Source organism: Strongylocentrotus purpuratus, unplaced genomic scaffold, assembly GCF_000002235.5.
Source record: "Strongylocentrotus purpuratus isolate Spur 01 unplaced genomic scaffold, Spur_5.0 spur5_scaffold_13, whole genome shotgun sequence".
NCBI classification, from domain to species: domain Eukaryota; kingdom Metazoa; phylum Echinodermata; class Echinoidea; order Camarodonta; family Strongylocentrotidae; genus Strongylocentrotus; species Strongylocentrotus purpuratus.
Genome location: NW_022145598.1, coordinates 24,187,812 through 24,201,038, shown reverse-complemented (window position 1 = coordinate 24,201,038; position 13,227 = coordinate 24,187,812). Strand labels below are relative to the sequence as shown.

Genomic DNA, 13,227 nt, shown 5'->3' with positions numbered 1-13,227 from the left:
AATGAATTTGCTTAAACAGAATATACTTGTATACATTTTAAAGAATGGTTAAATCAACCTCCCAGCTGCAATGTGTAAGAGCTCAGCAAAATTAGATGACTGCATGAGTAAATGCGTCAGTCACACCGATGCGTATTTGGCCAGCGTGTTGCTGCGTATTTATGGCAAGCCGTTTCAACATTTATTCCTATTTCAAGAATTACCATTGCTTTACAACAGAAAATCATTTCTTAATATCAAGAAATAGGAATATATGTTAAAACTGAGGCATAAACTAGTCTCTGTACATACCGTTTGCAACTAAATTGTTCACACCCTTACAAAGTTTTTATAATTTTTTAAGTATGTGGAAAATGGATTTGTTCCAATTTGTATATGTTCCTTGGGAATGTGACATACTAAAGCTTACATCTAAAAAATATTCAACAAAGGCCTTTATTCAACCAGTCCACCTTTCAGTCTTGAGTTACAATTAAAGATAAACTTTAGTACTGGTAATGTGATTGCATTGTGAGAGAAAAGGTGTGGAAAGGATCAGAAACAGTTGATCATGTAGCATGTACAGTAAGTATTGGTGTGCACTGCAAGGTTCTGGAGTCATCAAAATCATAATAAATTTGACCGAGTCTTGGTAAAGTAACAAGCACTCACATAGAAAGCTATATATGGGACAACACACATGGTGTCGGGGCTAGTACTATCTTGATTTCCTTGTCTTTCTATGCTCATTACTCAGCCAGTATACATTTTCTTCCAAAATTGTTTGGCACATGTCATTTATTTGTAATCTTGAACATTCAGTGTAAGTTTCGTTAGATTCTGTGAAAATTCATTTTCTTTTTTTACCAGAACTTATTTATCTTTTATCTCGTTTATCTTTAAGAAACGTCAAAGTGACGACGAGTATGAATAATTCAGTTGCTAACCGTAGCATATCCAAACCATTGGCTGTCTAGCTGGTTGATATCCAGGTGAATAGGGTGACCTTCGATGGAAGAAAAGGAGAACACCTCCTATAACTGTAAATTGTAACTGCCATATGTAAGGTATTGGACCAGCAAGAGTATTCATTTGTTTATTGTAAAGTGCTTAATGGAAGAGCCAGACAATTTAGTACTTAAATGCAGCATTAAATTTAATGTGGCGTTTATGACAACAGCCTGTCTATAGGATCGTCCTACGATCTAATTTACAAAGAAATCTCATTTATATTAGATAAGAAATCTTGACAAATTTCATATTCTTTATTTAGGTTCTAAATTATGATAAGAATACTATCAACCAAAATTCTGTTGCATTCAAAGGAGGTGTAGCATGATGAGACTATGTGTCTTTCCTGTGGCCTGACTCGGGGCCAATCGGGTATAATACGACTACGGACGAGGCGTGAGGAGAACTTCGGTCCGTTTCCCGAATGCTAGCAGGCGCTGACCGTTAACCAAGTTAATTCGTTTACGTGCAGTTGTCCAAAAGAAGGCGTAGATGGCGTTTACCAGTATTTGCCATGCTACACTCCCTTTAACTCTTCTAGTTCCATTCCTTGTTTTTTCTCTAATCTATAGGGCAAGACCAAGTGACTTTGATTTCCTGAAGGTGATTGGCAAGGGTAGCTTTGGCAAAGTCCTGTTGGCCAAACACAAGATCGATGGCAAGGTGTATGCAGTCAAAGTGCTACAGAAGGCTGCCATCGTCAAGAGGAATGAGGTAGGAGGATGATTATAATAAAAATAATAATAATAATACATTGATAGAGTGCAGAAACTATTCAAATCTACTGCGCTACAAGAGCTCCTGATGTGCTTAGATTTATAGTTAATTGAAAATATGTGCTTTCAGTTTTTATTGATTTAAAGATACATGTAATGCATTGTTCTGATAATAGTAGAGAAAGACATTCCAAAGCAAAACTAATGCTGAAAGTTCAATACCTCATATTAATCAAATCTGCAAAATGAATTATGTGGAATTTCTGATAAAAATAGAGGAAAAAAAATTAAAGCAAAACATATGATTCAGATTCAACCAGATACATGTATAGAGGGAAGGCTCACTTTTTGCTATTTTAAAGGAAATTTCCTAACAGCCATTTATCTCTATTCCACCGATTCTCCACACCAGGCGAAACACATCATGGCCGAGAGGAGCGTCCTCCTGAAGAACCTCAAGCATCCTTTCCTGGTCAGTCTCCACTACTCCTTCCAGACGGCCGACAAGCTCTACTTCGTCCTGGATTACGTCAACGGCGGAGAGCTCTTCTTCCATCTGCAGAGGGAGAAGTCCTTCCCAGAGGTCAGGGCCAAGTTCTACGCGGCGGAGATCGCCAGCGCCATCGGGTACCTGCATTCCTTGGATATCATCTACAGGTGAGTGTTGTATGAGCGCTGAGAAGGTGTGGTAGTGGATGACATCCCTAATGTATTGCCTATGGGACCTGGGTGGTCCCTGCTCTATTTATAAAGCCTTTGGGAGTCAGTAATCAGCAGGTTTTGACCCTGAACCATGAATTTGTTCAACAACATGAGAAAAATGTAGAATGGACGAAAAGAAAATCAGATGAAATAAGAAGCCCATGGGTTTGCAAGTGATGCAGAAAGCAACTGTCTGTACCTACTGTTTGCCCAACTCACATCTCTATGACAATTAGGAGAGACAAAAAATACTGCATATATATATGTAAATTGGTGCTTGTATGGAATTAGAAGCAGGCTGCATGCGGAGCATGTGGGGGGGGGGGGGGGGTAGGGGGAGGGGAGCTGAGCATTCAATTTTGTTATCATTTTGTAATGTGTAATATTAAAAAAAATGGGGATTTCCCCCTTTCCTTCCCATCCCCCTTCAAAAGACCCTGAGAATTAGTTATAATTACTTTCAATTTAAAGAAAATCCTTTGCTATGATAACGAACTTTACTTTGGGGGAGTGGGAGCTGAGCATATAATTTTGTTGTATGTAAGTATTACAAAACTTTTTTTAGAGAGAGAATTGGGATTTCCCCCTTTCCCTCCCTTCCCCAATCAAAAGCCCCTGAGAATTAGTTGTAATTACTTTCAATTGAAAAGAAAAATACCATTCTTTGATATAATAACAAACTCTACAACCATGATTTGATTGCTTTCAGAGATTTGAAACCTGAGAACATTCTCTTGGATCACGATGGCCATGTTAGACTGACAGACTTTGGTTTGTGCAAGGAAGGGATCGCAGCCAAGAAAACCACCTCAACCTTCTGCGGCACACCAGAGGTAAGTTTTTTTTTAGCAGATGTTTCTGCATTTATTGATAAATCAAATAAAAAAACTCATCAAATAACAATAATACAGTATTACAATTTAATTACATTTTAGGTGAATGTTAATTGTCACAATACCATTCCAGACATTTTAGTGTTGACAGATTTTTAAAAGCCTGTCTTATGGCTTATTTTCATGTAAAAAAATCGGTTGGGAAAATTTACTGTTAGAGGGTGTTGCACAGTGACGCCTTCAAAGAAAACCATAAATATCTTAATTATTGTAGTTTGAGAATTTTTTCAGGATATTTTGCTTGTTAGAGGGTTAGTACAGTAGAAGGACTATAATAAGTAACATTTAAAACAAAAATTACACATTTTTTTCATCAACCTTCAACAATGTTACCGAGTCACTTTAATAGTGCTGGGAGTTAAAGAGAAAAGCCTAGGAAAGCTGAGTTATTGAGAAGTACTTCTATTGTATTACTTGTATTGTATGTACCTGTATTTCATTGATTGATTGCATAATTATACCTGTGTTTGATTTTACAGTATCTGGCACCAGAAGTATTAAGAAAGCAGGAGTATGACCGAAGTGTAGATTGGTGGTGTCTTGGAGCTGTTCTCTTTGAGATGATGTCGGGATTGGTAAGTATCTACAAAGAGAGAGAGAGGGAGAGAGAGAGAGAGAGAGAGAAGGAAGGAAGAGGAGGGGGAGGGAGGGAGGGAGGGAGGGAGAGAGAGAGAGAGAGAGAGAGAGAGAGAGAGAGAATTTGGAGATGAGTTAGGAGATCAAGGCAAAATTGTGATGACAGGAGGAAGAGGACAAAGGAAGGAGGAGGAGGAGGAGGAGGAGGAGGAGGAAGAAGAAGAAGAGGAAGGGGAAGGGGAAGGGGAAGGGGAAGGGGAGGGAGGGAGGGAGGGAGGGAGGGAGGAGAGAGAGAGAGAGAGAGAGAGAGAGAGAGAGAGAGAGAGGGGGAGGGGGGAGGGGGGAGAGAGGGAGGGGAGGAAGAGGAGGAGGAGGAGATGGAGAAGAAATAGAAGTGAGATACATAAATTGATAGATAGATATGGGAGATTAAGAATGTGTCATAAACAATGAAAAAGGGGTTTTCCAATAATAGATGCTGCTTCATGACTTTAATTATAATTGAATCATTTTCAGTTCAACACAAGCTAGAATGGTGACACATTTTTTGTCTGCCCTCTTTTATTAATACAGCCTCTCATTCTGCTACAGAGACTTGTACATGAATGTTAACATTCTCAATAAACCACCAAGAGTAAGACTGGTTCTCCTATTTCTCTTCCTACAGCCTCCATTCTACAGCAGAGACACAGCCGAGATGTATGATAACATTCTCAACAAGCCACTCCGAATGAGGAGCTCTGTTTTCTCACCAAGTGCCAAGGGTCTCCTCGAAGGGGTAAGCCAAGACTGTTCATGTTTGAAATAGAGTGGCCAATATTCTTGTCTGGGTTAACCCAATCTGATATGTATGGCAGGCCAAGTTTCAACTCTAATTTTGATATAACTGTAAAGATGGAATAGAAATAAATGAACAATGTAAATTGGTCATGACATGGAAATGAGAAATCAGTTTCATAGTGATGAAAGGCATCGTTTGACAATGTTAAATCTGAGATGCATGGCCCTACGTGTTATCAGTTTCTGTGATATGGTGTAATATTGAAGCCCTCAAAAAATTGCGCTTTAAAATCATCATGAAGTGCCTCAAAATAGTAAAAATATTTGAGTGACCGGTTTTACCATACTCAATTTCCCCAAAAGACTGTAATGCTTACCGGTATGTAAAAACTGTTGGGAAAACGCAAAATGAAATTTTGATTTCCAATCATAGATATCTTGATAATCAGACAGGTGATCGGTCTGTAGAAGTCATGGGATTCCTGACTGACCTAAAGGTTTATAATTATCATCGAAGCATGAGCTAAAGCCAGGATTTTGTTTAGAATCTGAGGCAAAGTTACCCAATCCCTTTAATATTGAGTGGACCTTCCCTTTAAGCCTTTCTGAATCATATTTTTATTCACACCTCTTTGTACTCTGTTTAACCTGTAGCTGTTACACAAGGAGAGAGCCAAGAGACTGGGTGCAGGAGACAAGGGCTTCAAGGCCGTCAAGCATCATGAGTTCTTCAGCTCCATCAGTTGGTCAGACCTGGATGGCAAGAAGATAACTCCTCCTTACAATCCAAGAGTGGTAAGTACTGAAAGATCATTGTTGGGGTGGTCCCTCAGAGAGGACCTAAAGCCATTGGTCCTCTGGTTGCTTACTAACAACAACAAGCATTTATGCTTTCTTTAATAGCAGTCATGTAAAATAACCAGCACTAGCTTATTGGGGGAAGGGAGGGAGGGAGAGGGAGGGGGAAGGAGAGAGAGGGGGGTGGGGACAGAGAGGGAGGGGGCAGAGAGGGAGAGGAAAGTGAGTTCTTCTCCTCCATCAGTTGGTCAGGCCTGGATGCCAAGGAGATAACCCCTCCTTTCAATCTTAGAGTGGTAAGTACTGAAAGGTCGTTTACCTGTGTGGGGGGGGGGGGGGGGGGGGGGGGGGGGGGGGGGGGGGGGGGGGAGAGGAGGGGGGGGGTGGGGGTCGGGGGAGGGACAGAGAGGGAGAGGAAATGAGTTCTTCTTCTCCTCCATCATTTGGTCAGACCTTGATGCCAAGAAGATAACTCCACCTTACAATCCTAGAGTTTGTCTGTTTGTTTATTTCGTTTTATTTCTGCATTTATATTTTAAATAAAATGCATACAAATACCAATATTTTTCAATGAAAAAAGATAATTTACAAAAAACGCATGAGCAGTAAGCTTGATTTGCTGCTTGATCTCATTTAGGGGGGAGGAGGAGGGAGAGATACAGGTAGGCAGAGTGGCTTAGAGGGGGAATGGGAGGGGGTGGTAAAGGCTTAGTAGAAGATATTATCTGAGAAAGAGAGAAAATAATGTAAGGGGTGTCTCTTTACATTCCTGAGAGGGACAGAGAGGGGTTTATACTGTAATCCAATAGTTGCTCGATGGAGAGAGAATATTCTTACTTATTTTCCAGAGTTGATGTTCAGGAAACAAGAACTAGATCAATCTAAATTTAGCTAAAATCGGTTGAGCTGTTTTTGCCTGGTTGTTTTCATTAATGTCTCATAAAAAGTTTTATTGGATAGAGCATTCAATTCATAGTTGCTGGTATTACATTATGAATCCAAGGCAGTCAAAAAAGTACAAGGACTATTTATATTCCAGTGTTAGTCTGTCTCAAGCAATGTCATTGTAATCCCCCAAACTACATAAACATATAGTTTTCATCTGCAGACATGTATGAATCTCCAAAACCGCTAAATTAAAGAATTATGAACCTATGACTTTCCACAGATATTTACCGCATCTGGTCGCTCCTTTTTAACAGTTCTGCCCACTTCTGTCACTTTGGTTTTGTACATTTCTTGTGTTGTATATTCTGTTAAATTTTACCATTTTGTAACAACTTGTAATGCTATGCAATCACACACAGTATATCCCACTTTACTCATCGTTTGTAAATATTCATTCTCTCAGTTGGATCAAGTATTTCAAAAGTATTTAATTTTGCTTTTGTGCTCGAGGTGTCGTGGTCGAGTGGATACGTCACCGGACTGTGCATCACAAGGTCCGCGGTTCGAGTCCCACCGCTACACTAATGTCCTTTGGCAAGTCTTTAATCTACATTTGCCACACTCAACCCAGGTGATATAAATGGGTACCTGGCAGGAATTAATTCCTTGAAATGCTAGAGCGCCGTAATGGAAGCCATAGTAAAGCTGGGGTGATAATTGCAGAGCGCCAGGAGTGTCAAGTCTGACAGACATGAGCTCTATATAAGAACCCACTACCAGTATTAGTATTAATATTATTATTCACTAGTATACTGTATGAATAATAATGATATTATTTTTCTTTGCAGAGCGATAGCATGGACGTGAAGAACATCGATCCAGAGTTCGTCAGGGAGCCCGTTCCAAACTCCGTCGGCAAGTCGGTCGACCCCAACACCGTGAGCGCAAGCGTGCAGGACGCAGACAATGTCTTTGAAGGCTTCACGTACGTCCCTCCCACCGTGGGCTTGGATGATCCTTAGGCACAGACACAAAAGATTTCTTTTTCATTGAGTTACCTCCTTTTTCTTCATTTTGTTTAATGTCTGATGAGATGGGAGGCCATTTTTAATCACATCTGCCCATATTCGTGAAAGCGGCCAAAAATTGAAACAAGGCATAACTTACATAGTCTTCTGATGTATACGGGAACGCCAAGTGTCAACCTCAAAGTTCTATATTGATTATTGTCATCATGAATATGAAATTGATAAACTAATGCAAACTTATTAAATTAAGATGTTGGGAACTGACTTATCTGATGCGCTACAGGCTAAATACAGGAAAGACTCAGCTCCCATAACCAGTTGGTAACACCAGAATCTTATTACAGAGCGACACATTTCTGTGTATTTCATTTAGTTACAGAATTGTGCCCATTTATACAGGATGAAAAAGTTAACATTTGGCGCTCCATAAATTGGTAGACGAAATCAGCGCACTTAGCCGGGTTCAAGCCATCCCTAAAGGTAGGGCGGCTTTCAAGAATATGTGCCGTTGTGCCCGAGAACCAGTAAGGCGGTGATTCCATCTGAGGCATATTAGAGTGCTTTCGCAAACACGCAAACATGACGGAAGCAAAGACGACTGGAGAATTACGGCAATACAGCTCTTCCGTCGTGTTTAGGGAACGGACGCTATCATGGCCGCGTATGGACGTGAAAATCAACAAGACGGAGAAAATTCTGATTCGCGCATGCGCAGATTTATTTTTTCGCTCGCTTTACCATCGTCTTTGCTTTCCATCGTGTTTGCGAAAGCGCTCTATTATTGATAATGCCCTGCTGGCTCTCGGCGGAGAGTGAGGATAAACCAAGTGATGAAGTACATGTAAAAAGAGAGTGTTCCTTATAAGTGTCTTTTGAGAGATTAACTCTACAGATTTTAAAGTTTTTAGCCTTGCCTATCACTCAACTGGATCGATTGAGACGGTCGTAGAATGACGTCGTTTTAAATCGTTGATGTAGTTCTCGCAAAAATAAGAGAAGAATGTGTAGCGGAGAGTTTCAACTCATGCTCTTTTAATACAGATTGCCAAGATTGATTAATTTCTTGCCCCTTATAGCATCTCGTGATATAACTGTCAAATATATATATATATATATATATATATAATCCAAATCAGTTTCAGTTTGAAGCAATGAATAGTATAATACTTGTAGCTTGTGTGGAATTTTATTCTAAAAACCATGCTAATTTCCCAGAAATTATCAGAAATGATGTTTAGTTTTGTATGAAAAAACATGCAGTCTGTTCTAAATCGTGCGATTGAATATTTCTTATAATCAAGGAGATGAATCTATTTTCTCAAGATGTCGCCTTTCCTTGTTCCTCTCTTCTTGTCTTTCGTCTCTTCTTTCCTTCGATCTTTCTTTCCTTCCATGATTTGAAAGCTAACATGCGGGACATGTTAAGTATGTACACCAACAAATTTATCCCAGAAATATATCTTTGAGCTCCACGACATCTAAACATTCTTTAGAAAAAATTGAATATGAATAGACCGTTTGCTTTGATCTGTCGCCCCTTCTTTCTACTGCTTTGCTACTGGTTCTTCTACCTCTCTTCTGTTTATTAAAAAATGATTGTTTCCCTTTCTTGTAAAATCAAAGCTTTTTTTCCCATGGAATCTTTCAAATCAATTTTTTCTCCTCTCGAATATCTGTAGATTATTGCTTGCCTGTAGAATTATTTTAGCATTTGTGCCTTCAAACATTAGATTTCTTGCTTTCTAAATCTCTTTCAAAATCTCATGCAGATTTGAAATCTAAATTTTCCTTTCTGAGACTGGAAAGTGAAGAGGGAAAACGATTTTGAGAGTAAGACTTCTCTTTCCAAGGATGTTGTCATATTTCCTGTTTTAGAATCCTCTCTTATTTTTCTTCATCTTTCTTATACACTTTCGGTTAGGAAAGTGTTTTATCAATGGACAATTCAAAAGCTTTAAGACAATATTTAGAATAGGAACGAATGCAAAGATTGAGAGATGTTTTGTTTTTAATTAAAGGAACGCGATGTAAATGAAAAGATGAACATACTTTAAGTGTTTCAGGGCATCTTGTAAAATGTTGTAAATATGTACATGATCAATTAGATGAAAGAAATACAGAGCAGAAATACAATTGTGGTATTATCATGTCTTGTAAATGTATTCAAATTCTTATGTTGGTGCCTATACATATGCATTCTTGTTGTACATTGTACATTGTTTTGGAGAGAACATTTTATCATCCACCATCTTTAAAATATCTTATATTGCAAATGCTGCTTTTAATCTGAGTCATGTAATTTTTTCTTGAAATATCCTATGAAAGCAAAATCAAGTAATCTGCGGACTTTATGCATTCCCATCACGCTCTGCATGAAGACTTTTTCGTCCAGGCTCATAATTTGTACAAGCTATTAAAGGTTCTATGCATAAATTAGTTTTTAGTCGCCATAATTGATTTTGCTATATATGTAATGAAGGTGAACTACAAAATCTCATTAATTATGCAGGGAATTTGAATTATATTAAGTTGATGTTTCTTCAAATGTTTATATATTTTTTAAATGCATTACTTATGAAATATTTCAGAATGAACATGTGTAATGATTTATAACCACCCGCTCTGATTTTCTTCTTATGATTTGAAGGGGAAAAAAAATTAAATTTTAAGCTGCTTAATTTTACAGATACAGCATAAGAACAAAACTTTGCATCTTGTTTTGTTATTGTTCATTTCGATCCCACCTTTATTACTGGTAATGTACGTTGCATACATGTCTCAAGATGAAGAATAGATCAAGAATTGTCGTAACGTTCTACTGCCAATTTGACGAGCGTTTAGTGCTTCATCGCCTCCTTAATTGACAAGAGATTTGCTTTCAATGTTTCAGACATTTTGATGAGTTTGCTTTCTTTTATTTTCTTCAGGAGTTTGATCAATTACTGCCTCTTTTACATGTTTGCAGTAATTCAGAGCAATATGTTTCTTGATTTTGAAACAGTAAATAACTTCTTTTATATTTTAGTTGACAAAATAACCAGCTGTTACCATAGAATACCAATTATCTTTGTATGTTTTTTTGCAATATAGATGTCTCTAAACACTGATAGCTTGTTGGAACAAATCATAGACAGTAATTTTTAAGTTCATTTTTTTCCTTTTACTTCTAACATTAAAGTCTTGTATTTTCCATTGTAGGCATACATGTACGTATTTCCTTTTCTTTTCCAATTTCATAAACATGTTGTAGTTTTAATTTTCATCCCTCTTCTTATTTTTGTGTATGTTCCTTTGCTAAGCTTATTCATGTTTATTTTAAACCATGTTTGCAGATGGAATGGTTTCTAAAATTTGAAAAAGCAAAAGCAAACTTCATACAAAATATTTTTTCTTCTGCTCTTTAGATCATTTTTAATCTGATTTTGCAATAACCGGGTGCTGCACACGATGTAAAAAATGATAACATGACAGTTAATTTTATATAATTTATCATTATCAAATCCTCAATGATTTGATCTCATTCTTTTTTCATGGGATGGAATTTGTTTGTATTTTGAGTTACATTTAAAAAAAAAAGGAATTGAGTTGAACATGCAAAGATACATTCTGTGACATTCTCTGCTTTCGTACTGAACTTTAATGATAGTATTTCAAAGCTACTTTAAAAAAAGAAATATGGCCAAATACGCAGATTTACTTCAACATTCAGTGTGACCAGTCATTCAAACATTGCCATTGCTTTGTAATGTCCTGTATACCTCCACCACCGTTTACTTCAGTAAGCATTGGTAAGGTATACTGGTAGATAGAAACATAGCAATTTGTGTTTTTACCAGATGCATGAAAACTCACTTTTAAGGACCATGCACCTGGACCATTGCGACAGGAATGTTGAAATATTTCTTTTAGAATACATTGCATAATTTGCTATCGATAATCTGTAAAGCATCAGCCACTCAAAATCTAGCATTCTCTATAATGATGGTATTTCCAGATGACTTGCCATCAACTGTGACATTTCCGGTAGGAAATGTTGCATTAAAGCTGTCTTTGAATGCAAAGTTGTAATCAAGAATGATTTTTCATGTATGAGCCAATCAGGAGTGTAATGTAAATTATTAAGGTGGATCTTGATTGGCTAACCATGATTGTACATTGTAGCTTGCATTCGCAACTTGATGCAATCAATCTCTTGATTGCATTCTCTTGTTTGCATGAAAACCAGGTAATGATGCCTCAAGCTTTATTTTTATCATTCACGTACCAATTTTGATGATGGTATATATAAACAAAAATGTACATGCTAGTGTCTTTGAATGTACAGCAATGATAGTATTCAAATATCATTGAAACAAATTTGTACATATATCTCATTTTTGTAAAATGCAAATTGAACTATACGCTACAAATGTTCATATAGATTATGGCAAATGTGATTTCTAGCAAGTCAGTATCATTGAATGAGCGAACTTTTTTCAGAATGTTTGTCTTACTTGTTTGTTCTTTTGAGTAGAAAAAAAATGCCTCGATTTGTTCATGATCAAGTTTTCTCTTTTAAACATCTTCTATTCCTGTACAGTATTTCAGAGTAACCATGCTATTGATGAATTCTGTATATAAAATATATATTATGCAGTGTTATTATCTCTTGTCAGTCATTATTTCTGTATTCTTTCTGTCAAAAAATGTAAGAATTTATTGAATCAAAGTACAACTCGATCTTACAATTACCGGAATTTTATTTTGTAATGATTATTATTTTATTAATACTTAATTACTAATGGGCATTCTCTATCAATTATGTGACAAAGCGACTTAAACTTGTAGATTATGATAGAGTTGTGACACTGAAAATGTTCTTCTTTTTTTTCGTTCCTTTTTAAATTTCATGTTAATTAAATTCCAAGGGAAAATATGTGCATTAAGACATAACCTGTTTGCATCGACTGGAAAAAGCCTGTGTGAAATGGGCTTCATTCAGATTTTTTAGTTTGATTATCTAGTAAATCATGAAGTGTATATCAACAGACCAGGAAAACATTGTATTTGTTTGTGTCATCGTGTTTGGTAATACATTCTGAGAAACTCTTAATCAGGAGATCCAAAGCAATCTTGCGCCAAATGGACCCATGTGAATGATTACCGTTTCTTCATACTTTTTTCATACTTTTTTCAGAACCATTCATTGAAATCATTTGTTTTTAGATGTGACTTGTTAAAGATGTACTGCTCTGTGACTATTATGGAATACAATGTGGACCATTTTATTGCTTGGATATTGTCTGTATGTTCAGAGAGCATATTATTTCTTGTGATTGGACGACCAACGTATTAAAAGAATTGAATTGTACCGTGTAATCGTAACGAGACAAGAATTTTCAAATGTTGAAGGGTAGGGAAGTGGTGGAGTGTTTTGACTACCAACAGTGCTTAGAACGTGTATGCTCAGTGGCAAAAAGGGTGTTAACTGGAGTCATCTATTCACAGAGTTTGGCCAACTTGGTTTCATTTAGTGACAATTACATGGCGTATATTCTCTTGTTTCGTTCTTTTGCCCAACTCAAACCGGGTTAGCCAAACTCTCCAAAAGAATGGCTCTGACTTGAACGGTTCAATTCCCTTTTAACCCTCAGCATGCAATGACATAGGATACCCGCCTCCAACCGTTGGAGTAGCTCGGTTAACGCATGTGATATCAGGGAAAAAGGACTCAAGACAAGACGGAAAAGAACAACGTATTAAATATTTTTGTATAATCCAATCATTTTGGTTTAATGGTATTTGTTCTTGATTTGAATGATTGCTTAGTTATCTGAATTCAAGATTCAAGATAATTTATTGTGAGAGAGAGAGAGA

General features: G+C 37.2%; 1 protein-coding gene across 2 annotated transcripts in view; it reads left to right on the top strand.

Moving 5' to 3' along the window:
- The window catches only part of LOC576586 (serine/threonine-protein kinase Sgk1), a 69,048-nt gene extending 55,916 nt beyond the window's left edge, over positions 1-13,132 (top strand). For both annotated transcript variants that reach the window (XM_030983204.1, XM_030983205.1), the window contains exons 6-12: positions 1,563-1,704; positions 2,119-2,363; positions 3,118-3,241; positions 3,781-3,876; positions 4,545-4,655; positions 5,312-5,452; positions 7,192-13,132. In XM_030983204.1, coding sequence (XP_030839064.1) covers positions 1,563-1,704; positions 2,119-2,363; positions 3,118-3,241; positions 3,781-3,876; positions 4,545-4,655; positions 5,312-5,452; positions 7,192-7,365 — 1,033 coding nt within the window. In that variant the 3' untranslated portion in view covers positions 7,366-13,132. The remainder of the gene's footprint in view (positions 1-1,562; positions 1,705-2,118; positions 2,364-3,117; positions 3,242-3,780; positions 3,877-4,544; positions 4,656-5,311; positions 5,453-7,191) is intronic.
- The last annotated feature ends 95 nt before the right edge of the window (positions 13,133-13,227 follow it).